The sequence below is a fragment of the Rattus norvegicus genome, chromosome 1, assembly GCF_021556685.1.
Source record: "Rattus norvegicus strain SHRSP/BbbUtx chromosome 1, alternate assembly SHRSP_T2T, whole genome shotgun sequence".
In the NCBI taxonomy this organism is placed as follows: domain Eukaryota; kingdom Metazoa; phylum Chordata; class Mammalia; order Rodentia; family Muridae; genus Rattus; species Rattus norvegicus.
Genome location: NC_141534.1, coordinates 253,812,453 through 253,839,914, shown reverse-complemented (window position 1 = coordinate 253,839,914; position 27,462 = coordinate 253,812,453). Strand labels below are relative to the sequence as shown.

At 51.6% G+C, this 27,462-nt stretch overlaps 1 protein-coding gene and 1 long non-coding RNA gene across 3 annotated transcripts in view; one reads left to right on the top strand and one right to left on the bottom strand.

Annotated features, from left to right (window-relative positions):
- Positions 1 to 27,462, top strand: part of Slit1 (slit guidance ligand 1) — a 147,609-nt gene that overhangs the window by 72,828 nt on the left and 47,319 nt on the right. For both annotated transcript variants that reach the window (XM_087587285.1, NM_022953.2), the window contains 9 exon segments: positions 17,179 to 17,250; positions 18,134 to 18,205; positions 18,609 to 18,680; positions 19,045 to 19,208; positions 20,407 to 20,554; positions 20,971 to 21,042; positions 21,440 to 21,511; positions 22,886 to 22,957; positions 23,774 to 23,917. In XM_087587285.1, coding sequence (XP_087443411.1) covers positions 17,179 to 17,250; positions 18,134 to 18,205; positions 18,609 to 18,680; positions 19,045 to 19,208; positions 20,407 to 20,554; positions 20,971 to 21,042; positions 21,440 to 21,511; positions 22,886 to 22,957; positions 23,774 to 23,917 — 888 coding nt within the window.
- Positions 6,444 to 15,164, bottom strand: LOC147997115 (uncharacterized). Its single transcript, XR_015653368.1, has 5 exons — positions 14,916 to 15,164; positions 14,067 to 14,140; positions 12,853 to 12,991; positions 10,806 to 10,995; positions 6,444 to 7,893 (listed from the first exon to the last, which is right to left on the bottom strand). It is a non-coding gene; the product is annotated as an uncharacterized LOC147997115 (long non-coding RNA).

Here is a 27,462-nt window from a genome sequence, read left to right as displayed (position 1 = left end):
AGAAGTGTGTGTCTCAGTTTTTGTTTGGACAGGGAAGAGCAGGAGGATGCAGCTGGCTGTGTTCTTGATCCACTGTCAGGCTGGTCGTCTGCTGGGCTGAGAGTCTAAAGGAGCCTGACATCAGAGTGGGCCCAGCAAGGCTGGGAGAACGGAGTGGGGCTGGTGGTGTGTACGTGTGTGAGCGTATGTGTGTGCGTGAGAGTATGTGCCTGTGTGTGTGCATGCATGTGTGTGTGCATGTGTGTGTGAGTGCATGTGTGAGAATAGTGCATCTGTGTATGTGAGTGAGCATGTGTGTATGTGAGCATATGTGTGTGCGTGAGAGTATGTGCCTGTGTGTGTGCACGCATGAGTGTGTGCATGTGTGTGTGTGAGTGCATGTGTGAGAATAGTGCATCTGTGTATGTGAGTGAGCATGTGTGTGTGTGTGAGCATATGTGTGTGTGCATGAGAGTATGTGCCTGTGTGTGTGCATGCATGAGTGTGTGCATGTGTGTGTGTGCATGTGTGAGAATAGTGCATCTGTGTATGTGAGTGAGCATGTGTATGTGTGTGTGTGAGCATATGTGTGTGTGAGAGTATGTACCTGTGTGTGTGCACGCATGAGTGTGTGCATGCGTGTGTGTGTGCATGTGTGAGAATAGTGCATCTGTGTATGTGAGTGAGCGTGTGTGTGTGTGTGTGCATGTGTGAGAATAGTGCATCTGTGTATGTGAGTGAGCGTGTGTGTGTGTGTGTGTGTGTGTGTGTGTGAGCATATGTGTGTGCTGTATGCGTGTTCTACTGACCACCAGACCTGGATTGATGCAGCAGGGCTGTCTGGGGTGGATGGGACTCAGGACACTGCACCTGAGTAGGCCCCTCTCCCCTTCACTTAGGACACAGCATCTCAGGGTTGGTGTCTGAAGATGTGAGATTGCACAAGACATTGACCACTGGGAAAGTGACCATGTGCACAGTGTGACAGTGTTGGGGAGGACCCATGGCTGCAAAGGAAGGTTGCACTGAGCACCCTTCCACCCTTCCTTCTCCCTTCTCCTTTTTCTCTGTCTCTCTCAGGCAGATTTTATAGTGCAGGATGTCTAGTTAGCTGAGGATAACCTTGAATTTCTGGCCCCTTGCCTCGTTCTCCCAAATGCTGGGATTAGAAATTGTGTGACCATGCCTGGTTTATGAGGTGCTGAGAATTAAGCCCAAAACCTGATACACACTAGGCAAGCACTCGACCAAGGGAGCTTTATCCTCTGTTCCTTTTCTCTTATAGTAGTAGTACAGGGGCAGGGGTAGGAAGTTATCATTGGAATAACTTACTTAACAGGATTATCTCATTTGCATTGATATATTTAAAATAATTCCATCAAATGAAAAGCTTTTCCTTCTGTCTAAGCAAAAGAAATAAACAATAAAATGACACAATGTGGTTTAATTAATTAAAATAAAATTCGACATATTCACGCCTCACGCATTTTGTCTATGGTCTTTCCTGGGTGCAGTGCCTGGCAATCTCTGGCACAGGTTCTACGGCCAGGGGTCCACAGCAGTGGCTTCTCGGTTAATGACCTGTGAGTCAGGAGACCAAACTCTGCCCTGAATGCTCTGACAGGGTGCAGCTCCCCTGTTTAGCCGTGGTACACGGCCTCAGATCATCCTAGAGGCTAGGATGCGTAAAGCCATGGGAGCTGTGTATGCAGGCATGCTGTGGGGGACATGTAGCAATACAGGGCCTCATGTACCATTTCATAGGCTATAAATTACCCAAAAATATCCCCTCTCAGGGACACCACTTTCATCAGAGGTGTGGAATTTGCATACTGAAGAAGGCCATCTCTTTCTCTGACTCTCACAAGTCCCGCCCATCCCGGTAGTGGCCCTGGAGGTGCTGGCCCCAGCTGTTCTCCCAGAACTTGATACTTGAATCCCCTTACAGGGCAGCATGCTTTAGGGGTCCTGGCCTTTCGCTGGGTAGATGACGCATGGGCACTGCAGACTTCCTGTGAGGAAAAACAATTGGCATAAACTGACCGTGCCAGGTGGCTCTTGTCACCTCTGTAAATCCCCACTTTGTGATCACCATCTTCTCCAGGTTTGTCCAATTTTAGCATGTCCTGGCCTCCCCGCTCCTGCTGCCCAGGATGTGGAAGAGTGTAGTGTGTGAGAGAGCTGTCCCTCCTTCCCTGGCTTTGCCTCTCTTCCAAAGCCTAAGAGGTCAAAGCTGCAGACCCACCCCTGCCCGGTAAGATGTCTCTGTGCGTGTCCTGCTGCGTGCTGTGCACCCTTCGTGTTTCTCAAAGCTCGGACCCAGGCTGGCTGAGTTTGTGTTTGATTCTACACAACAGCAACACAACAACAACACAACAAGACTTTTTTTTTTTTTTTTTAAGAGCTGGCTTCCTTAAGATAAGGGAGTTTGCTTCTCATACAGAAGTCTGGTAGCTCCTGAGTCAGGGGCCAGCATCCTCTGCGTTTTTTATCTTCCGTGAGTCACAATGGCTGCTGGAGCTCCAGCTGTTCTCAGGGGTGCTAGGCAGGGACAGAAGGGAAGGGAAGAGGGGAGAATGGTCCCCTCTCCCAGTGGAATCAGCCTCTTTAGAGATTGGGTTCTTTTTCCTCTCTGGAAACTTTTTCATTCACTAACAATTGCAAGGCACTGTGGGAGTGGGAAATGCTGTTTTTTTTACCCCCTCTGGCATGTTGCCAAATGAAACCACAGTTCTCAGACGAAGAGGATGGATTTGGGGTGGAGACACCTGACGCCCTCTGTCACGTGGTGCTGTTTCTCCCCTTTCTTCTTTCATTGCCTTCCTCAGGGGTCCTCAGGCCACTGGTGAGCCTCACGCCACTCACTCGCCCTCCCCAACTCCCGAGGTTCTTTTCATTTTGGTTCTTCTCTCAGCCATCTCTCCCAGATACCTCAGAGGGATCTCATAGGCTGGTGGGAGACCTGCATATGAACCAGAAGAGACCTGGTTCCTGAGGTAAACTGGATTCTCCTCCGGTGAGGCAACAAGCAAGCTGCTAGACCCCTCGGAGCCTCGCTCATTTCTTATGTGAGATGGAGATAACAGAGGTATGACTGTGGGGAGTGGAGGAGTAGAGGCGTGGGGAGCTCTCAGCTCAGAGCCTGCAAACAGCAAAGGCGTTAAGTGTTAGTTGTCCGTGTTATTAGTTTGGAAGGCATCTTGCTGGCATGGTTTTTACAGGGATCACCAGCCAGCGATTGGTTTCCTCCTCCGAAATCCAATGCAGCCAACAGATATTTGTTGAGCATCTGCTCTCTACCGAGCTCTCCTGGGTCTCCTATTGCTCTCCTCTGGGAGTGACCTTCAATGGCGAGAGTTACCTTTATTGGAGTGAGACCCCTGGCTTTTGCTACAGAAATGCACCATGCAGCGGGCAATCTGTTGCCCAAGCCAATCATTCACTCTCCGGACTGCAAACTTTCCAGGCGTTTGACTGGAGTCGTGCCTCACAGGCGGACCTATGAGTTGCACTGCTCTCTCCATCAGTTCTCCAGCCTGAGCAGTGTGCGCTGCTCCTCTGTTGAAAGGCTTGGAGAGGAAGGTGTGTTCTTCCAGATAGGACATTTCTCCTATAGGGCCCGTAGAGGTGAGAGCTCAAAGCCGGATACATCCGGTTTTCGGAGCTACAGGTTCCTTTGAGGGTCGGGGTGTCAGGGGCAGAGCATGAACATGGCTTTAGGGGTCTGCGAATCTCAGTGTCCAGCCCTTAGGTCTCTGAGAGCTGTCTGGCATTGTCAGGAGTGACCCAAGCAAAGATGCTAACGTTCTCCAACAGCAGGAGGCAAGCCTGCGTCTCAGATGCCTTGTTCCGTACTTGGGCTTTCTTGTTCTTCCTGAGTGGTCGGTGTGATGCACAGACCTGAAGTAAATGTAAGAATCCAAGCGACTACTCCCTGAGTCTTTCAAGACAGGTTTGTGGTCTATCCTTTTGCAGGGAGTGGTCGAGCTGTTAAACAGCCATAAGAGAGATTTTTCCACCACCCTCCATTTATAGACCCACTCCCCTATGACATGTGGCGGTGTGCTGACATGGTCCAAAGACCCTTTCAGTGTGGAGAATGAAGGAGTGTTAGGTCACGGGCCTTAGCCTCTGCCTGGATGCAGTCGGCTCTGTACCTTGGCTCTTTCTGCCCTGCACTCTCCCTCCTGTAAATGGAGGGAAGGCACTATGGAGCACAAACAGAAAAAATTACACACCAAAGGCTGGCTCAACCCATTCTGAGGGAGCCAGGGGAGAGGAGCAGTGTTCATGCAGAACATAGAAGCTGCGAGCTCTCACCTGGGAACAGTCAAGAGCCCAGAAACAGTGTTAGGTAAGCGTGAAGCTGGTTCACCTCAGAGAAAAACTCTCCCAGGGAGTGCTTTCCCATCTGCCTTCATTGAGCTCTGTATAACACCTTGTATAACACCAAGGAACTCTTGTACTGTTGGCAGGACAGAAAGAGGACCCTCGAGAGTCCCTGGCTTTGTGAGAGGATATTGTGTCTGTCCATTGGAGGAGGTAGCAGGAAAGACTCAAAAGGGCATGTCTGAACAGGCCCCACTGGGTGATTGCTGAGGGAATTTCAAGGTTACGAGGAGTAGGAAAATAAGAATGAATCTGTGTTCTGAACCTTGGGTTCACCTTTCTGCAAGGGATGTGTCTGTGTAATGGGGCAGATAATAGTTACATCAAGCTGCCGCCAGCTCTTGTGGAACAGACGGGTGTCCTTGGGATATATGGGAATGATCTCTAAGGCCATCAAGTTGCTTTCCCCTGTAACTCTTTGGACTTGACCAGATCCTTTCTTCTCTCAGGGAGCTTCTGTCTGAGAAGCCTGTCACTGTACCTCTGCAGTCACAGTCAAGGCCAGGGGTGCCCAGGTGGACAGGGAATTCGTTTGAGGGCTGGCTTCATCCAATGCCAGCTTGATGGCCTGGGTTTGCCATTCAGCCCCTGTAGAAAGATGAGAGAGAGAGAGAGAGAGAGAGAGAGAGAGAGAGAGAGAGAGAGAGAGAGAATGCACACACCTGCTGAGAACATGGGGCCTCCACGGGGGGCCACTGGCATAGCTGCCCCTGCAATCAGCCACCTTGCAACAGCCCTGTGCCTCAGTTTCCCTACCCTAAACACGCACTTCCTGGTTGAGAGGGTGTGACTGACCGTGACACCCTTTTGTAGTTACTTGCCGGTAGCCAGTTCTGAGTCAGACAGTTCCTGCCTCACAGAGGGTAGGCACTGCAACTCACCTAACGCAGACCCTGGGCTCTGAGTCCTGTGCCAGGCTCCGGGCGTCTCTTCCTTTGCTCAGCTACACTCTCTGTTTCCTGAACTACCCGCCCCATTTTCTCTGCTGGAATGTGCTCTCCTGAGCCTCTGTGAGGCTCCTTCCTCCTCACACAGATCTGGAACCCTCCCCCGACCCCCAGTCTCTCTGGTGACAGTAGCCTGTCCTTCCCTGTCTCTCTTCGTGGCACTACCTTGCTCTGCTTCCTGATTGGCATACACCCATTTCTGACATCTTGATGATTTTTTTGCTCCCCTCAGACTGAACCATTGCCCATTACTTGGGTTACTGCCTTCCCTGGCCTGGCCATGCTGAACATTTGTGCTAGATCAGCAACAGCAAGGGCAGCACTGTCCAGCTGGCAGGCTGTGTGAGCATGCTTACACACACACACACACACACACACACACACACACACACACACACACGCTCACCACATGTGCTTAAGGGTCCCTGATGACTTGTTATCCCCATTTTAGAAGAACGGGAGGGACAGAGCCACTCAGCTGTCAGGGAGCAGAGCCAGGACTCTCAGCCTGAGACCTGGCTCTTACATAAACTTGTTGGGTTTGCGGTATGCAGGATAATGGGAGCTTTATCCCCAGAGCCTCCCACTGACGTGAGAATGGATTGTCCTTACTGGCCTCCATCCCCCCTCACTGCCCACAACCCCCCCAGGCTCCCATCCCTCATTCTAGGGGTGTCCCTTACCAGTGGGTGAGGACAAGATGACCCTACCCTGGTGGAGAGTTGATTTGAGAGGAGCTCAAGGCCAATTCTCATTCCCACCTCTGCTTGAGATTCATCAAGCCAGAGGCAGATCAGCTACAGGCTTCACACTCACAGATTTCACACTCATCACCAGAGCCTGACACCTCCGGCCATGGGCAAATTATCTCCTTGAGCCCGGCAGGCCCAGAAGAGTCTGGGATGCAGCCCTCCAACCCCAGAGTAGGCCAGTGAGCCCAGGGCTTAGCAGCCACACGCTGTGGCTTTCATTTACACATCTGTGGCTCCTCATCTGTTGGGGGGGTTGGAAGGGTCTCTCCGGGGCTCTCTCAAACACCTCTCATCTAGCTTTTCTCTCTCTCCCAGCCTCCTCTCTTTTCTGTCCAATTTTCTGTCGGGGAGCTTTCCATCACTGTGACAAAACAGCTTAAGAAACTGAAAAGCATTTATTTGGGTTCTTGGTTTCAGTCGATGGTCACATGACCCCCATAGCTCTGTGGCCAGGGGTGGCATCACGGAGCAGATCTGCTTGTCTCATGGAGGCCAGGAAACAATGAGAGGGAGAGTCAAGATCCCAGTGTGCCTTTCAAGGACACCATCCACCCATCTGTCCACCCACCTATCAGAGTCTTTGCTTCTTAGTGGCATGTCAGCCTTTTATATAGCCCTGGGGAGCATTCAGATCCAAACTACAGTGCTGTCCCTGGCTCTGTCCCTCTCTCCTCTGTCTCTTTGTGTCTCTTTGGTTTCTCACACAGGGCAGCATCTGAACCTGCCGTGCCTGGATGGATCCTGTTCCCCATGGCTGCAGCCATCACTTCCTGCTGTTCTCATTGATAACTGGGGGGTTCTGGCCTGGGACTCTGGGGTTTACTTACTGGTCCCGTGCCAAACTTTACTTCGTGCTCTTGGCTACTCCCATGGTTGAGCATGAGCATAAGGGGACATATTATGCCTGGCCTTGTCTGTTCTTAATCTCTAGAAGGCTCGGGGTCTACTCAGAGACAACCATCGTTTACATAACTCATGGGGACTGGACACAGGAGCCCTAGTGTCGGTAGTTCTTCTGGGGCCTCTGAAGTACTGTTCTTGAGGGGAGGTTTGATGCCAGAGACTCTGAGAAAGCAATGACTGACAGTTGTGGCTCACCCTGGACACTTCCCTGTAACGACGAGTTGATGCTCAAAGTCTGCATAACACAGGCTTTAGTGCGGTTATGTCTGAAACAGGCTGTCAGCTGAAGTCCTTCACCCCAGGAACCTTTAAAGCTCACAGGGGTTTAGACGGAGTGACAGATCCAGGGTGGCAAGAAGTCCCCAGATGATGCTCTTTCCAGATGATGACTAATACTCCGTTCTCTGTCGGCACAGCTGCTCAGGGATCCTCATGTCATTTTTTTGATAAGACTGTGTCTAACGTGTATTATATAATTACCCGGGTTATAAAACAGAGGGTCTTGAGTACAATGTGACTTTGGGCTTATGGCTTAGTGTCAACGTTGTGACGACCTTGGTTTCACCTCCAGCCTCCGAGTTCATCTGTCACCACTGACACGTATGCATGTGCGTGTTCGTGTGTCCGGAAGCTTCACCAGCCTCCTGTCCATCACTTTGATGATTCTAGTGTACAGTGCAGTAGAGTGGGTTAGCTTGTAGACTCTGTAGTCGGACAGTGCGGAAAGGCTATCATTATGATATCTGGAAAATAGATACAGTGCCAATACCCTTTAAAAATAAGCTTTAAACCCCGAGCGGTGGTGCTTGCCTTTAATCCTAGCACACAGGAGGCAGAACAGGAGGATGTCTGTGAGTTTGAGGTCATCCTGATTTACATAGTCAGGATAGCCAGGACTACATAAAGAGGCCTGTCGCAAAAACCTAAAAAATAAAATAAATAAACTTTAAGGTGCTGAGGGCATCGCTCAGTTGGTAGAGTGCTCAGCAGTCCCAGTGCCCTGGGCTGATCCACAACACTGCATAAATTAGGCTGGCGGTACAAACCAGTGATCTTAGCAATCAGGAGGGTTGGAAGTTCAAGACCAACCTGAACTACATGTACTATTCCTTAGAAATATTGTAAGCCATCGTCATAACACATGTCTATGTTTCTAGCACCTAGGAAATCAAAGCTGAGGATTGTGGGATTAGGGCTAGTTTAGGCCAGAGAGAATGAACTAAACAGAAAACAAAAATAAAATAAAAAAAATTTAAAAATCCCTGTCAGGGCTGTGCTTTTATCTCAGTATCAAAATTCTTGCTTTGTGTGCTTATGGAATGGATCCCCAAACCACAAAAGCAAAGTAAAATGCAGGCTCCATGAGATCCCAGGAACAACCCCAGTGGGAATGAATGAACAGTTTCCCATAGCCTGTCTCCCCACACTCTCCCTCTCACTCTCAAGTCCTGCAGAGCTGTGAGGGGGCTGCGTTTGTAAGAGGGTGTGTCTATAAAACATATGAACCACGTGGCACAGTTCCAGACACATATAGATGCCACAGGTAACACAGTTATCACCAGTGGCACTGACCACAGGGAGAACAGCTATGACCGTGAGAAAGGTCCTCCGTGTCTGGAGCATCCCAGACACCGTCTCACCACCTGCTTGCACTGGCTGCATCTGGATGGGCAAGCAGGACAATCTAGCCTCAATGGAGGAGGTCCAGGTCAGAGTTGCACGCCAGCCTCTAAAAGAAAGTGACGTGGATTGTGACCCGCACATGTCTGTCCTGAGACTTAGGGCCACAGTGCACTTCCTGGATCCTCTAGTGTGTGTTACAAGCTGGAATCTCTGTGAGTTTGGGAAAAAGAAAAGGTGCTGATTAAACTGGGTCTGGACTAGATATGGAAGGTTGAGGGTAGCGGAGTTCCAAGGTGTGTGAGCAGAGGATGCTTCAGGACCAGGGACAGCTCCCCGCCTGGCCCGTTGGCCAGCTCCTCCCGGTGACTCTGGGATTTGGAGGGCAGATATTTGCTCCTGTAACTGGATGGTTGTGTGCTAGATGTTTTCCTTCTCCAAGGGTTTCCTTCTGTGTCGTGTTGAGGGGCCCAGGGTTACAATTGCAGATCCCACTGTCTGCCTGAGATGCTCCTGAAGTCAAGGTTTCTGCTTCTAAAGGAGCAGGAAACAGTGGGGCATGGCTTTTAGTAGTAATACTGAGGGAGATAAACGGGATGAGAGAAATATAAATGCTTCAGAGCTCAGTGATACTCACTAGCCTCCCTGGTAGGCTCTTCCTTCCACGACATCTGTCCTAGCATTGGCTGCCCTGCCACCCTGGCCAGCGTCCCAACTTCTTCCCGAAGAAGCATAGACTGGCAGCTGCTGGAGCTTGGCCACCTGCCCTGTGCAGAGCCTCCTTCCTTAGCACAGTATAGGTTTTCCTTACCGAGCCCTGTTGCTCCTTCCCTTGGCTTTCCTTCTTCAAAAACTGCATTAACCCCTGCTTCCCCACCCCAGTGCCATCCAAAGAATCTGCTCTCTCTGTCAACACGGGCGGAGTGAAGGAAGAGGCATCAGGAAGGGGTCTGCAGGCTGGGCAGTGTGCGCCTCCCTCAGTGTTCTAACCCCCACATTGGCTCAGCTCATCTAAGCACTGAGCAGTGTGTGAGGTGGGTGGGTCGGCCATCTGCAGAACGGTTTCTGTGCCCCGGTGCCAGGCTGGGAGTGTGTGCATAATTGCCCTGTAAAAGCATCGCTGTGTCAGAAACAGAACAATCTACCAAATGTCATTTTGCTAAAAGCCAATTTGCCAAAGGCAATTCTCGGATTGGCCGATTTGTCCAAAGATCGATTCGTCAAACTGACTCATTTCTTTAACTCTCTGGGAGTCTCCTGCCTTGTGTTCCTCACAGTACTTAAGACCGGCTTTGTTGCTGTCTACCCAGCTCTAGGGGTTTGGACTGAGGTGAACCTGACTCCAGCTTACCACTGTAGCTGTAGGGAAGCAGGGCAAGCAATCAGGAGTCCCTAGGCCACGGGACAAGGGGAACAGCTCTTGTTGTTTAACAATGTTAAAATAAAACAAAACATGAAAACCCAGCAAAACAAGACAAAACAAACCCCCCCAAAACAATGAAAAACAAACAAACAAAATCCCAAAAAAACCAGTGTTCAAGACAACAAAGAGGGGTGTTGGTCCCTTGAATGGCTGATCTGTGACCTGACTTTGGAGAGGTGACCTGAACCCTCCAGCCTCCTCTGAGGGTGCAGATGAGAGCCTTGCTCTTTCTCATTATAGCCTTCTCTTTGTGGAGACTGAGGGGTGGGGGTGGAGAGGGGACAGACAGGTGAACGGATAGACAGATTCCTAGTGTAGTCTCAGAACCAGCTGATACTCGGCCTCACACAGGAGACTATACCATGCCCAGGGCCCGTGCAGAGCAGGTGTCCCCCACCCCCGTTGGAGACAGGGAGAAAGGCAACCAGACTTTGGCCAAAGGCTCCCAACCTCACGCCCACCCTCCCTTCCCGTGGCCTTGGTTTTCTGAGGTCCGTGTGCTCCAGTGCCACGTTCCCGTCCTCCGGTGTGACCGGGAGGCCACATCCCTGGAGACTAGCACAGTGCCCATTCTTCACGGAGCTGTGTAACCTAACTACGGAGTTTGATAGCAGAAACCATGGGAAGTACAATGTCTTCACCCCTAGAGTCCTGTGCCATTGACCATGGCACCCACTCCCCAGTTCAGCCTTTCCCCATCCTGGTGAAAGGTAGCCTTACCAAATCCGATGGAGATGTCCTGTCTCTCCCTGCCACCTCACCAATCACCATTTGGTTGGGACCCAAGCTTACCACTTTCTGACTGTCGACGGAATTAAAGGATGCAGCAGTCCTGTGTCCTGGGTGTCCTTCAGTTGAGTGGGGCTCCAAACTCAGAGCCACCTTGCCTTAGCGGAGCCAGTCAACTTATGAGAGAAGGCTGCTCTGTGTGTGTGTGGGATCTCTTTTAGGGTGTTTCTTCTGTGGAAGTCGATGTTCACAGCTGCCCAGCAAACAACCCAGTGTCAAGTCAGTGTCACAGGATGGTTTATGGTATAACTAGCCAGGCCACTTAGTCCTTTGTTCGGTAAGGTTTTTGCAGAGTTAATGGTTGGGTGGGGTGGGCGCATGGCTTGAAAGCTGCACAGAAGTGCTGGTGGCCCCTGGTGGGCAGGGAGGGAGGTTTCTGCTAATGCCAGTGTCTGTGCCCATTGGGCCCTCAGAAAACAGGAGGGAACAAAAAGGAAGACTCAAACCAGTTACTCTAGGGTGGTGATATCCAGACTACCCCCAGGAGCTTGGCATTTGGAAGTCCTCGTCACTACATGCACAGTTCTACAGGCTGGGGCTCCCTCCCACTGTAAGAACAAGTTCCTTGGTGAGTAGTGAGTATGTAGCCTGCACCTCTAGGTGCAAGGTGGGCTTGTGCTAAACAGAGCTGGGCTGTGTCTCCCTTGCAGAAAAGGTCTGCAGAGTGAATGAAGTAACTGGTTACCCCCACCTCTGTGCGTCCCTACTATTCTGCCTTCAGCCCCAGGAGAGAAGTCGGGAGCTGTTTTCCTTTCTCCCTCACTAAAGCGGAGGTGTTGGAACCCTGCTGCTCTGAAGTGATGTCTGGATAACAGAGGCTGCAGTGCAGTTTGCTTCCACAGTTTGATGGGGACATCAAAACATTTGTACTTTTCTGCCAGATGTAACCCTCCAACTTTAATATGCTCCAGTTTGCTGGAGACCTTGATAAAGCCAAAAAATCTACCTGTCCAGAGACATAAAGATACTGGCCCAGGTTCCAGAGGCAGCCTGTGTAGCCATTGCTCTGGGTTCCTGGTACTTGATCCCCTTCATATAACAGTGTGAGGTGATGTCTTTTTTTTTTTTTTTTTTTTTTTTTTTTGGTTCTTTTTTTCGGAGCTGGGGACCGAACCCAGGGCCTTGCGCTTCCTAGGTAAGCGCTCTAACCGCTGAGCTAAATCCCCAGCCCCGTGAGGTGATGTCTTATACAGGACAGTAGCCACTCTCGGCAGGCTGAGTGAGTGGCACATACCCACAGCCGCTGGAAACTTTCTGTGGATCTTGACTGAAGTTCAACCTAAACTAGTAGGAGGCCATCTGGAGTCCCTGGTGAGTCTCAAACCATGTTCTTCTCACAGAGCTCCAAACATCTAATAGCAGTGTTGGCTGGGTGCTCCCATGCCTCTGCTCCACCTATAACAGGTACTTGAGCTTTCTGAAGAAGAGACTAATCAACCCCCTACACACTCCTGGGATAATTACTTGCACAAGGGGCTCAGTGCATGCATGGCGCCATGCTGTACTCTAGGCCCAGGGCTAAGGTCCAGCAGTCTCATGACCAGAAAGCCACGGATAAGGTGCCCTGGAACGCCGTGCTGATCTGAACCTCCCTGTGGCTTGAAGAGCCACAAAGTAAAGAGCTTTGCAGTGAGGCAGCAGATCCATGTCAGAGCCCAGAGCCCAGTATGGCCTTGGCTGGTGCCCAACGCCTTGCCCCAACTGGGCCCCACTAATCCCCTCAGAGGCAGTGAGCCTGCTGAGATGGTTAGAGGTTAGAGCGTAATGGGGATTAGCAGTAAGAACATGGGGTCCTGACCTTGGCTCCCCTGCTGTCAGAGTGTGGAATATGGCTGTAACAGGCACTTGGGGAGAATGCCTACGTCAGGGACAGGCAGAAGGGCTCCCATGCCCAGTGGCGGATGACTGTGGGTGGGAAGCTGCTACTTCAGAGTCCTCGCCCTTGGGGGTGGGATACAGGATAGACTGGGAGAGTCTCTGTTTACAGAACCCTTACCATGCTCCTTAGAACGGAGTTCCTTCTCTGGAGGTTCTTAGGATGGGCTCTTACCTTCCTCAGCGGCTGCCCAGACCCCTTGCTAGGTGCAGTGTTCCGTCTAGATACGGTGAGGAGAGAAGCAGAGTCAAGGTGACATCATCCACAAGTCCAGCTTCTTGTTTGTACTGCTGCTTTGCCTTCTAGGAGCCATCTGCGTGACAGATCAGAACAGAGGCTAGAGGGAGGCTCCAGGAGTCCAGAGACTCCTACCTGCCCCATGTCTGCCTCCCTGGAGCTGCATCCTGTGTCAATCCCTTGCTCTGGCCAGGATGTAGGAGGGTCACTGAGACTCCTCATTGGTTTGGGTCAGCTCTGGTTACACAGCCTTTGCAGTGCACCAGCCCCAGGATATACAAGGGAGCAAGAGCGATGTCTGCCATCGTCGGATTAAATATCCGTACGCCAACCCAATACACGTGTATCTGCTACTTTGAATACTGAAACGTGATTTTGGTGCTGTTTTGAATTGGTGCTGGAAAGGGAACTCGTGTGTGTGTGTGTGTGTGTGTGTGTGTGTGTGTGTCTGTGTGTCTGTGTGTCTGTGTGCATTAGAGAGTGCATGCGCACACACTGGAATCTATAGGAGAGGGAGCAGCTGGGAACTAGGGAAAAGGTCTGTAGACAGAGATAAGAAAGCTGAAGGGTTTTCTAGGTGCATGGATGCCACTAAAAATGCAGGTGGCCCAGCCAGCGCTTGCTGACTGTTTCATCAGTGGCATCCACTGTGGGTGTTTCCCGCTATACCTCGACTTCCCAGCATTTGTGGCCCCCTCCGACCCGCTTATCAGAAATCTCTTCCTGACCTTCCGTCAGGCTCTGTTTTCCTCCCAGCCAGTGATGAGGCTCCTGTATATATGCTCTCTTCTTTCCGAGTGCACATGTGGTCTCTCCTGGTTGGAATTTCCACATCACCAGGACCAGACCATGTACTGCTCTCCCACGGGTCCTCTTACCCTTCAGATACATGTCTAGCTGTTCTGCTTTGAGGGTCCTGTGACAACACTGTGGAGGAGGGGTGGGTGGCCTGAGTTTGAGGAGGATAGAGGCTGAGGACTGGGAAAGGTCCAGGCTGTGCTGAGGGGATTTCACACAGGCCATGCATGTGCAGGCGGAGATGAGCGGCTTTAGCTCGGGGATAGGGGGGTGTCAGCGTGAAGGGTGACAAAGACAAGAGAAGTGTTACAGGGCAAGTCAAACGTAGCAAAAAGTGAGAGTGCTTGGCTTACCGCTGCGGCTGTATATCAAATACAGGGAAGGCTTCTGGCGCACCCTAGTGGCCACTCTGGAAACAACTGTGACGCTGTGTGGAGAACAGAAGGGACAAAAGCCTCATTTTCTGAATACTGATAAATGGAAATGAGGTTTAAATGTTAAACTGTACACTCATGACAGACAATGTCCCTCTTGGGTTCTCTGGGTCCACATCTAGCACGAGGCAGAAGCAGTCGGACCCTGAAATCTTCCCACCGCTTGCTTTGGTGTCAGCTCTGTTCATTTATTTTTGAGATAGCCAGCACTTGCCGTTCCTGCTGGCCTTCATGCTGCCTCTCCTGGGTTTGCAAACTGTTTCCTTTGGTCATTTAAATGGGAGAGATGATTCTGGTCAGGACTAGTCTGGGCTTCCCAAGATGGGGAGGTAACCCCATCTATCCCAAGCTCTCAGTGTCCCACTCTATCTGCTCTGTACTCTGGGATCTTTATTTGGAGGGCAATGTCCACAAAGCTTGGGCCAGCAACTCTCTGGCCAGTCTTAGCAGGCTCTGCCTTGACCCAGTTGTTCCAGGTTGTGCCCGGCCACCCCGCTGCTCCTTGCCCTCTGTTATGAGTGCTCGAAGAATTGATTTCCTGAGACACCCTTTGACCCAATGCTGTGATAAGAAGCACTTAAAATCCTGTTCATTATAAGGGTCCAGTGTTGCTGCTGAGGCTGTGCTGCCGGGGGGCGGGGGGGGGAGAGAGAGAGAGAGAGAGAGAGAGAGAGAGAGTTTATAAAGACTCCTGAGAGAATTCTTGTCTCAGCTGAGTGCACAAACACCTGGACTCCTGACATTCAGATCCATTTAGACCACACATACATCACGTGTGCTGCTGATCCTCCTTCCTTGGCTCCCAGGAAGCATGGAGCCCCTGCCCTGCCCTGGCTGGTATGCCTGTGAATCACATGGCACATTCGGAATGCCGGCCCTTGCGGTTTTCTTCTCTGCTGAGCCCTCCTGCCTGCTCTCTTGCTGATCTGTAAATCCCGGCAAGCTACTGTAAAGTCTGCATGGAGCAGGCTTGGGCTGAATTGATTGGCTAATCGATACAGATACAGCTCTCTCCTCGGAAGAGCTGAGGGGAGGATTAAGTAGATAACTCGCATGGGGACAGCCTGGGACTCTCTCCCAGGCACTGCCTGGGGATGCGCTGCCTGCTGTGTTGGGTTGGGGAGCTCCTGGGGCTACTGCCTCCCTGTGTAGCCCGACATTCTCTAAGGCACCACCTCCCTGCCTTTATCTCTCTGAACAACAGGCTTTCTTACCTCCCTGCTTCCCTGAGGGTCAAAGGTAGCTAGGGCTTGACTATCTTCTTACCCACCTCCCAAATACTTTTTAACATCAGTCCCTCAAGGGCCTCAAAGAGCCAAGCCCCTCACTGAACATGGGTCTGAATCTATTCACTTTGGTGTAGTGAAATACCTCGAGCTGGTGACTTATTAACAGCAGAAATTTATTTCTCATGGTTCTCGGGGTCAGGATTCAAAACTTGGTGTGTGAGGAGGGCCCGCTTTCTGATTCACAGAAATCAGACATCATTGTGTCCCCTTACAGCGGTGGGGCCGGCAACTGTGCGAGGCGTCTTTGTTTTTACCATTTTCCCATTGCGTTAATTTATTTACTCTGTGTGTGTGTGTGTGTGTGTGTGTGTGTGTGTGTGTGTGTGGTCTCTGTGTGTGAGGGTTTGTGTGTGTGTGTCTGTGTGTGGGGGATGTCTGTGTGTGTATCTCTGTGTGTGTGTATCTCTGTGTGTGTGTATCTCTGTGTGTGTGTGTGTTTCTGTGTATCTGGGTGTGTATCTGTGTATGTGTGTCTGTGTGTGTGTATCTACATGTGACTGTGTGTGTGTCTGTATGTGTGTATCTGTGTGTATGTATGTGTCTGTTTCTGTGTATCTTGTTGTGTATCTGTGTGTGTGTGTGTGTGTGTGTGTGTGTGTGTTGGAGGAGAGGTACCTGTCCCATGGCACACAACATGGAGGGCAGAAGACAGCTTGCAGGTTGAGTACCCTTAGGTCCTTGGCCTTCCCAGCAGCCCTCTGGGGTTTCTTTCCATTAGACTCCAATCCTGTTCCTGAGAGCTTGTCCCTGGTGTAGGCCTCCTGCAGGCTCCACCTCCCAGCACCATCATTTCTGTGACAAGGCTCCAACACAGGAATGGATGGGGTTCTCCAACATTCAGCATGTGTCTCTGAGCCCTCACATGTGGGGGATCCCACTGGATGCTTAGAGAACATTTGGTCCAGCCTGTGCATTCCATACATGAGAAGAGGGGAAATGGTGTAGCCGAGGGTCTAACACTATGTAGGCTCAAGAACACCTAGTGTCCTGTCCCTCCTCTCCGCAGTGCTCTCGCTACCTGCTGGCATTCCCTTGAGCATCCTTCAATTGCCCACTGATGGTTGTATCATCAGTTGCCTCAAAAACAAACAAGACAAAAAGGAGAGTTGGTGATCTGGGTTCTGAAGTAGCTGGGGGTCAAACCTGGGCTTCTCCTGTAATTGCTGGGGTCAGCAGGGAGCTAGCTGGAACTGCACAGCCAGCAGGAAGTGGGCAGAGAGCCTTGGTTTGTGACGTGGTCCCCAAGAGACCTAGACTTCCTTTTGCTCTGCTCTCTGCGATCCCCCAGAGTAGACTTGGAATCAGAGCCAGCCTAGTTCAAGACTGGGCGAGCCACATGGGTCTGTCTCCTCCAGCAGTCACAGCTCTCTTACCAGCAAAATAGAGGGGAAAGCAGAGCCACTGAGGGCCGTGGAGAGCGCCTTCCAATGAACCTCTGTTCAACTCCCTCCTATGTGGTTGGGGTTCAGTCAACCATGGGGCCTGCTAGTGCTGATCACAGATACTGGGAGCTTCTCTCTAACCATCCTCTGCCCAGTGGGGAGGTGACTGGGGACAATGTCCCCGTGTCTGTCAGGACAGAAAGCTCCCCTGTAACTACCATTAATTCATTCAGTCACAGTTGACAAAGCAACCTAGAGCCCATCCAGGCTCTGGAGTGGGATCACCGATGAAGCCAGTGACCTCACTTCTCACCATGACTCCCCTGACTGGTACCCGCTTTGTCTCTGTTTGTCCCCCAGGGACCTGAGTGAGAATTCTCTCCAGGCTGTGCCCAGAAAGGCTTTCCGAGGAGCCACAGACCTCAAAAATCTGTGAGTAGAGGCTTGGCCTGGTCGTCCTGGCACATCTTTATCTTTAAGCCATGATTGTGACGGCCAGTCTGTGCTCAGAGGGTATTGGGATGCCAGGCCATGTTCTCAGCCCCTCGTTTTCCAGTGTCCCCTGGTTTCTTTTGGATCAGCAGCTGGTTTTAGTCTCCTCTAGTGATACTGCACAAGCTGCTGCAAGTCAGTGAACATTACGGAGCCTTCATACATTGTTGGGGAAAACAATGTGCCCCCCACAAGCTTATTCTGAGGTTGAAGTGAGATGAGGAAATGCGGACGCTCTGCTGAGTACCGTTTAAATGCAATAGTTTATTAGTATTCAAATTTATTCTAGTCCAGGCTTACCACCTCCTGAGGTCTGGCTACAAACAGAAATGGCAAATGCCTGGCATGCTTGTCACACGCACCCCTCCCGTGCCTGGGCAGACATTGGTAATCGATCAGCACATTCTTTCCCACTGAACTCAGATCACAGCTTCCATTTGCTCTGACAGCAGCACTCCAGGTAGCCAGGGCTAGCCGACCTCACTTGGCATTCAGCAGAATTCTGTCTGCCAGCCCCTGCTGCCATTCCTCCTGGGTGACTCTCATTCGTCAGCTGCCAACACACTCTAGGTGGTCTCCAAAATCTGAGGGAGGGGTGCCTGCTTCCCAAGGGAGAAACGGGGCTGGGTAGAGGAGTGGATGAGGGCTTTTATTTCAATTTACTGTTTTAGCTGAAAATAAGAGGAAACCGACTTTTATTAATAGTTCCTTTGGGCTGACACCATTACTCTCTTCTTTGAAAATAATGGTGTGCTCTGTCAAAACGTTCAGCCCTTGCTCTGCGCAACGTTTCCCCTCCTCACAGTGCCCCTCTGCTTTACAGACAGCTGGACAAGAACCAGATCAGCTGCATCGAGGAAGGGGCCTTCCGTGCCCTACGGGGACTGGAGGTTCTGTGAGTAAAACCCAGGGCAGGCCATGGATGGGGAGCTGATGCAGGAATTCAAGCTCAGGGTCACACCTCAGCTGCTGTGTAGGTTTTATTGCTCAAAGTCCTCCCAAATAGGAGGTTTGGGTGGTTTCCCACCACGGAGGTTAAGCTATGGCTCTTCTCCTGTGTGTGTGTAAGCTGGCCCTTCTCGGTTCCAGCTCCCTGTTCTCCTGGACTTAGAGCCCATGGGGTGGCAAGAGTACAGTGACCTGCTCAGCTCTGGGCTGTCCTCCATACCCAGAGCATGGCTGGTCCCTCTTTAGGTAAACTGTCACAGCCGGCATGAGAGACTTTATATGAGCAGACAAATCTCCTGTAAATCCCTGCTGGGTGGGTGTTAAATGTTCATCTGCGCCTTTCCTTTCAGGACCCTGAACAACAACAACATCACCACCATCCCTGTGTCCAGTTTCAACCATATGCCCAAGCTTCGGACCTTGTGAGTCACCTGGGCAGCGGGTGTGGGTGTGGGTGGGGCTACCCTCTACAGCCCAGGGGCCAGCCAGGGTAGCCAGGGGTTTGAAATTGACAGTCGCCCAAAGTTTCTTGTTCTTGTTTTTCCATTGGACAACAAATGACTTGGTTTTGTCCTTGAAGTTGAGGTGGGTGATCTGGGCAAGGGACCTTGTGACCCCTGAGATATGAAGCCAGGCTGGGAGAGAAGGGAGCCAGGAAGTGGGCAGTCCTGAGTTGGGACTGAGTCAAACACCGAGGAGGCCTCCGGGTCGGGGAAGGGAGGAGGAGGAGGCGGCTGCTGATGGATCCACGGGGCCCTGTTGCTGTGAGCTGCTCTCCTCCTGTAGCCGGCTGCACTCCAACCACCTGTTCTGTGACTGTCACCTGGCCTGGCTCTCGCAGTGGCTGAGACAGAGGCCCACCATCGGGCTCTTCACCCAGTGCTCTGGGCCCGCCAGCCTTCGGGGCCTCAATGTGGCAGAGGTGCAAAAGAGTGAGTTCAGCTGCTCAGGTGGGTGCTGTGTCCCGTGTCTTTGTCCTCTGCTTGCTGCCCTGCCTGCCCTGCCTGCTGCATCCTTCTGCCCCACCCCCTTGCTTATGATGAGCACCTACACTGTCTGCCCCCTGTCATCTCCTCTCTCTGCCCTCCACCTCTTGTCTGTCATCTTCCCCTCCCCGTTGCCTAGGTTTTCCCTTCTGTTCTCACCCATCTCTTTTGTTTTCTTCCACTCTCTGTCCCCTTCTGCCCCAGTCTCTGTTCCCTCTGCCTCCACCCCATGCCTTCTCCTGCTCCTTATACCAATCAATCACTCCTGTTTTTCCCCTTCCCCTTTGTCCCCACCCCCAGTGCCACCCCTCGCCCCCTGTGGTGGCAGCCACTTTAATGGGTTGCTCCCCTTGGCTTCCAGTGTGGGGACATCAGAACTCAGCCCCTATGGGGAGTGGATATACTAAGGATGGCATTGTCACAAAGTGGAAATGCTGTTCAGCAGTTAGTAGGGCAAAGTTCTTCACAACAGGGTGAATCTCAAAGGGTTTATAAGTGGGGGAGACCCTCCAAGTGATGCCATGAAGGTGAACTTCACAAACAAGAGTTAGGGATCTCAGGTGCTGCATCTCGGATAGCGATGTCCTTCAGGAAGGGGGTAAGGGGACCTTCGTGGGGCTGGAAGTGCTTCTGGGTAGTCTATCGATCAACTGAGCACTTAAAAGTTGAGCTTCTTGTAACTTATTATCCCCGTGTTTAAAAACATGAGCTCTGACATCACTTTTGACACTTAGTCATTGAGCCAGGTCAATTTCTACCAGGTAAAGGGTGTCACAGGCACAGATGGTGATAGAACTCTCTTCCAGGGGTAGTGCAGGAGGGTTCACTCGAGACTTTTGGTGTGAGCACTGAGCCGGTGCTCAATAAGCACAGCTCCCGTGGACATGGGATCCTGACTCCAGAAGGCTGGGTGATTTAGGGCTTCAGGATTCTAGAATAGAATTTTCTAGCATAGGAATCAGCCTCAAGAGCCATCAGCTCTGTTCAGCCAGTTTCAGGGACCCTAAGCACAGGTCAGTGTGTTCTCTTGTCCTTGCACCCCTGGGGAGCTCCTGTGAATGAGCCTCCTCCACAGACTGTGTCCCTATGCTCTCCCAGCAGCAGATCTGGAGGGGGAGCCATAGTGTGAGACTCTCCCATATCATACCTACTGTTTCTGCAGGCCAGGGGGAGGCTGCACAAATACCTGCCTGCACCCTCTCATCCGGTTCCTGCCCAGCCATGTGCAGCTGTAGCAATGGCATCGTGGACTGCCGTGGCAAAGGCCTCACTGCCATCCCTGCTAACCTTCCGGAGACGATGACCGAGATGTGAGTGCAGGGCTAAGCTGTTCTGCTGTTCAGCCAAGTTCTCTCCACCAGTGAAGAGGGGTGGTGCCACCCTGAGCTTCCCCATCATTCTCAGGAGCAAACAGAGAAGCTGCTTCCTTGAGCAAGTCGAGCTCCCTGTACAAGGCTGGGAAGCTCGCAAGCAGTGGGGAGAGGCTATCCCTTCGAGGTCCACACCCAACCCAGTCGGATGGGGCTGCCAGCATGGGTTTCTTAGTGCAGCATCACCATGGGGTCCCTTCAGCCACAGAAGGCCAAGACCGGGATTTGGGGGCCCAGATCACAGCATGTGTCCCTCTCCCTGCCAAACACTGGTCCCACAGGGGAGGGGAGGGACCAATAGTTTGTTACTAAAGATGACCCTTAGTAACAACTTCTCACACTCCCTCTCCCTGCAGCCGCCTGGAGCTGAACGGTATCAAATCCATCCCACCAGGAGCCTTCTCTCCCTACAGAAAGCTGCGCAGGATGTGAGTCCCAGCCTCTCCTGGCAGTCTCCAGCTGTCTGGAGGAAGGGTCTGGGTCAGACTGTCTCACAGCCTAGGCATAGACCTTGACTCCCTGCACGGGGCTGTTGTCTGGGATGTGGGTGACAGTGACTGTGAGGCCTGGATGGGGGAGCCATATTCAAGCCTGGTCCATGTCCGAAGCTGCTTGTCACTTTATCATGGCAGTGAAAGGCCTTAGGGCCCAGGCAGAATGTCCTTTCCTGAGCAGAGGGACTGAGGAAGTAGCCTGTAGGTGTTCACCTGAGTGGGTAGTTGACATTTTTATTTTAAAGAACCCACTGCCCCACGTGGTTGGGAAGTATCGAAACCAGGCCTGCAGCCTTGGGGTGCAGCCGCCTTCTCCCTGCTCCCTTTACAGAGACCTGAGTAACAACCAGATTGCTGAGATTGCACCCGATGCCTTCCAAGGCCTCCGCTCCTTGAATTCCCTGTGAGTAGAACACCCAGGTCTGACGGGCTCCGTAGCTGGTCAAGCTTCCCATGGTTCAGAACCCTGTGATGCTCTCAGGCACTGGGCAGGGCAGACACAGGATCTCGTGGCCCAGTGACCCGGCAAGCGGAATGGAATGGACATCTTACTGCCAGGGAAGAAAGGAGGCTGTCAGCTCCCCGCTTCTATGCGTGCCTTCTTTTGGAGGAGAGCCCAAGACGATAGGTTCTGCCAGCTGTGACCGGGGCCCGTGAAGCTGTGCAGTGTGCAGCCCTCACATCTGTGCACGACAGCCTGAGCGTGCCCTGGTACAGTCAGGATGAGCAGACCTTCCGTGGCCTGTAGGGTTTTTTTTTTTTTTTTCCTCTTGTGATATACCAATACCTTACATTGGACCATGCCAGTTTAGAAGAGACAAAAGGTCCATTTCAATAGATCCCTATCACTCCTGGGGTCAAGGCCAGCTTCCTACTCTCTAGGAAACTACATGCTGGGATCAGACACACAAGCCCTATGTTATCTATTTCCCCCATAGCCAGCCCTGGCTTTGTCTTTCTGCCCAGTGTCTCCCTCTAGTCCATCTCTACCCTGCAGCACCTGGCACAGCTCAGGGACAGGCATCTGACCAAGCCTTGAGTCTGGTTGTCTTCCCGTAGGCTGCCGTCTTGTTCCCTCCCCATTCAACTCACCTTCTTGCCTGACCCCACACCGTCCCTACCACAGGGCCTTTACCCTACCGTGCCCGCCTCTGGGGAGGATCTCCAAGTCATATCTGAGGAGAGGACACGCAGGCCTTTCACTCTGACTGATTACACCAGGAGTGAAGTGTACGCTGACTCCTCGCTCCGCATGATTTTTTAAATCCTGTGCTCCTCCCCCTCCTCCCGCCCTCTCGTTATACACAGGATTCATTCATGCTCAGTGTGCAAAAACTCTGCAAATATCAAAGTGTAAAAATACACCACTCGAAATCCCACCACCTATCGCACGTGCTGTCTGCCGTTCTATTTCTGCCCCCTACGTCTCTCTGAAAATATGTTCATCCCTCCTGCCCGGAGACAGTTTCTCCTTTGGCTCTGAGACTGAATTACTTTCTCATGAGGTCCTTCGGAAGGGCACCTCTGCAGACTTCTGTGGGGTTCACTGGGGGTGGGGAAGGGCAGACGGGGTGGACACGGGAACAAAATTACACCCCGGTTGCAGAAATCTAACCCTAGCGGGGAGAGTACCTTCCTGCCTCCCGGAGGTGGGCCGCTTGAAGACTCATTACTGCCACCTGCTGGCAAGATACTATAGGAACCAGATTGGTGGAGAGCCCTCCTGGGGCTTGACAAAGCTGCCCTCTGATCTCCCTCTCTGCTGCCTTTTCTCCAGGGTCCTCTATGGCAACAAGATCACAGACTTGCCCCGAGGTGTATTTGGAGGCCTGTACACCCTCCAGCTGCTGTAAGGAACGATTCGAGGGTATCCTTGGCTCCACATCCCTCCGGCTTCCCAGAGACACAAACCCCCATCTCTCTGCTCTTTGCCATAGGTTTCAGATGCTGTCTGATGGTATTCTCAGCTTTGGGGTTGGGAGAAACTAAGCCTGTTAATATAGCCCAAAAGTCTGACCTGATAGTACTCAGGGTGCCAGGGCAGGTTCTGAGGTGGGAACAGTCCAAGAGAATTTGTCTCTGGATCGTCAATATCCCAAAACTCTCCCCAATCATGAGGTCCTAGTGGGGCCACCAGCCTTGGGGAATCTTTAACATGTGTGTGACTTTTTCTGGGAACTTCAGTTTACAACACACTTGTGGTACAAGACCCACCTGAGACATGAAGACAGCCTGCCCCAGGAAGGCTATGCAGCCAGATGTGGAGATTGAGGCAGGCTCAGAGCTGTTTGCTAGGCACCAGGACCCAGAGGCTCATGAGATGTGACCTGTGTTCCTTGGGGACAGGGATATCTCTTACAGGGGTCCCCAGGTCAGCTCTGCCTCCTGGAGTCAAGAGAATTCAGGCCAGGAATTTAGACCCAGGCAATACTACATTGAAACAGCCCTGTGTGTGCATGGGGACGCTGTGGGATCTTGGGAAGGAAGAACCTCTTTGCTTCTGTGCTATCCTGCAGTCAACTTGGAGCCCCAGCATGAGGACAGGGATGGAGAAGGCACTGTGGAGTGGCCTGACAGCACCAGTGTCCAGAGCCAGGATAGTGCAGGTTGTGTAAAGGGTCAGGCCTTGCCTCTCTCTTACCTCCCAGCCTGGCTCTGCCTACAGGCTTCTGAATGCCAACAAGATCAACTGCATCCGGCCTGATGCCTTCCAGGACCTGCAGAACCTCTCTCTGCTCTCCCTATATGACAACAAGATCCAGAGTCTCGCCAAGGGCACCTTCACCTCCCTGCGGGCCATCCAGACACTGTGAGCTTCCCCTCTTTCTATTTCTCCCCAGCAGGTGAATCTAGTGTGGTTACAACATTGGGGGTCCAAGCAGCGCCCTCTGCTGGGCTACTGTGTAGAGTGAGGTGTCCTCCCACTGAGGAAAGATGTCTACAGACTCTTGAATGATCCTGGGTCACAGAGCAGTGAAGAGTCCTATTGGCCAGGTGACCCTAGGACTAGTTAATTCGCTCCTCTGGGCCTTCTTTTATCTATTCGTAAAGCAGGGGCATCTTGACACAGTTGTTATGAGATTTACAGGTGTTTGCAATGTGATAAGCTCACAGAGATGTCGGCTAAACGCCAGCTGGGGTTTACTAATGGCGACGTTAACAGCGTCTCTGGATTCTAAGCTGTGTTTCCACATTAACAGCTCTGTGTTCTCAGGGATGGCATGTCATTTAATCAGCAACACGTTCTTTTCTTGGAAGTTCATTAAGTAATGGTGCATCTGGAGAGTGGTAATGCTGAATCTGATGGGAAACAGAAATCAGAAAGCACTGAATCTAGTCTCTTCACTGTGGCATGCAGTGCTCCCTTGCTGGGGCATGCAGTGCTCCCTTGCTGGGGCATGCAGTGCTCCCTTGCTGGGGCATGCAGTGCTCTCTTGCTGGGGCATGCAGTGCTCCCTCTCTACGGAGATCTGTACTCCCTTACTGTGGAGAGCTGTGTTCCTGGGCTGTGTAATGCTGTACTCTGTTGCTATGGGATGTAGTGCTCCCTTGCTGTGGGGATCTGTGTTCCTGGCTGTGGAGACTGAGAATCATAGCAGAAGCGGTAAAGCCCCAAGTGGCTCATTACCAACTTTAACTCCAGCCCAGTCTGGCTTGTCTCCACCCACCTTTTCCACACCACCCAAACTGGTTGGAAGCAAATGCCAGCCAGCCATTGTCTGTCCTCTGTCTGGCCTCTGAATCGCTTGCTGCAAGATACAGATTCTTACGCAATGCAGCCACAAGGACTGGGGATACAGTTCAGGGTCAAAGTGCATGCATGGGTCCTGGGTTCTACTCTCAGCACTACAAAATGAGCAAACCCTGCAAGACTGTTAGTGTGTTTAAAAACGTAATAGCCAATTCTCTGATACCATTAAACATTTAAGCCAGCATTTGAATTTCTGCCTGTCTTGTGTGGGTCAGACAGATTTTCATTCTCTGTTGTAATCAAGATTTGATGTGGCCTGTGCAACAGGGTTGATGTGTTTCTACAGCCGTTCTTCACCTCTAGACATGAGTCAGTTTTTTTCCTCCTTGATGTGGCAGGAAATGCCCCATACCAGCAGCTGAGGAGGAGAAACTTCTTTGGGCTCACTGTTTCAGACGGTTCAGCTCACGGTCACTGGGTTCTTGGGCAGATGGGAGCATATGGCAGAGGAGTTTCTTCACCTTAGGATGGAGAAAGAGGGAGGAAGGGATGGGGAGGGAGAGGAGAAGAAAGAGAGAGAGAGAGAGAGAGAGAGAGAGAGAGAGAGAGAGAGAGAGCGCCAGCCCTAGGAAGCTAGTGAAATCATTCAGCAGGCAAAAACACTTGCCACCAAAACTTAAGTTCAATTGCTGTGACCCACATGGTGGAAAGAGGACTGACTCCTACTAGCTGTCCTTTGACCTCCACAAATATGCCATGGCACATGTGTCCCTCCAAATGAATCAGTTCTAAAACAGATACCTCGGGAGGCTATTGCCAGTGACTCACACCCAGCTGGCATGGTCTCCTGACGTTTTCACCCCTCCCCAAGACATCAGCACAGCCTGGGAACACTTTCCAAGGGCACTATACAGCAAGGGGGCCTCCATTGCCTTCGTTCCCTGTCATTCATTCATAGGTGACACTCCAGCATTGGAAATACGTTACCATGTCACAAATCCCCCTGGCCTCTGTTATCCTTCTAGAATGAATATTGGATCTAGGAGCCTGTTTGGTTTTGTGTTTGATTGATAATAGATTGCTTCTTGGCAAGAGGTTTTCTGAAGCATGAGATGTCTGTCTGGTTGCCTTTTTTTTTTTTTTTTTTTTTTTTTTAATGAAACAGCCGTTGACCTCCGTGGTGGTTAAGTTCATTGTCACCTGACTGGATTTATAATCACCATGGAAACACACGGCAGGGTATGTCTATGAAGGTGTTTCCAGAAAGGTTAAACTGAGGTGGGAAGCCCTACCCTGAATGTGGGTGACATCCTTCTCTATTTGCTTCCTAACTCCCGGTGACCCTGGCTTTCTTTTTACCTTCCTCTGCCATCCCGTCCCACCAGTGTGGACTTTATCCTTCTTAAACCCACGGGATTGGGGGGAATAGAAACTAGACCCTTCCTTCCTTTGATTGTTTTTGTTGGAAGAAGAACCACTAACTGTAGATGGCCTCAAGGGCCGCTGATGAATCGGGGTCCTGAGGTGATGATTCTGGAAGCCCAGTCTAGTGAATTCACTGCTGCTGTGGTTGGTCATTAACCATGAGTCCTAAGACCATGGCTAGAGTACTCTCCTACCCAGAGATGTTCACCTGCTCGCTGCTAACACTCAGGTCCTCCGCCCCCTCCCTCCTGCTCACTGGGGTCTGTCTGGATGGGTTAATGTGGGCCAGGTAGCCCGTATATAATGGACACTGTTGATCTCCTCCCATGGCCTCTGTGGTCAGAGTGGTCCCTGGTGGTGCTGCTCAGCGACAGACGACATCTGTGTGAGGCTGGACAGGTTGAGTTAAACGTATGACAGACACCCACTCCCTGGGGACTCTGCACGGCAGTCGATGTCAGCCACGAGGACAAACTCATTAAGCCCACACATGCACCTGCAGCCTGACTCCCGCTAATTAATTTACTTACAGGCAGTGAGAGGAGTAAGCTGTCCGTGGGGAACCTCCACTCATGTGGAGTTAGAGGTTACGGTGAGAGATGGGTATGATGGTTGTTTTCAGTTTAGCTGGCAGAGTCTTGGCAGAAGCATGCTAAAAGGGCTCAATGGCTTGAACCGGTAGGTAGGAAGCCTTGGGGTGGGGGATGGGATGGAGGGACCCAGGTTCTTTGAGTGCATTCCGTTGCTTAACAACAGTGGCCCTATGGAAGCAGGGCTCATTGGCTGTATTTTTATTCAGAGGGATTTGAGGTGGAAGATGCCCTGAGATTCCACCCAACCCCCACCCCCGCCCCAAGGTTGAACAGCATCGGGTCTCATCCTTTAAAAATGGCTGATTTCCTCAACTGTACTTCCGTAGAATAGACTTCTCTAAGGCTGCAAAGCAAAGCTAGACTTCCATAAGTACCTGCTCCTATTAACAACAGAATTGGAATTTGGAACCAGAGCAAAAGACGTGCAAACCTGAGCTGCGGTCCAGCTTCTCTTCCTGTAGCTCCAGGGCGGTCCAGCGCCCTGGCTAAGTGCAGAGGCAATCTCGCCATGCCGTGAGCCGTTGCGTGATTCCCTTGCAGCACCCAGGCTTATGAGCTGCAGAGCTGCAGTAATGGGTTTGCTGCAGTTTTGCCAACCCAGCCATAAAGTCAAGCAAAACGCTGGATGCCTATTGGCCCAGCTGT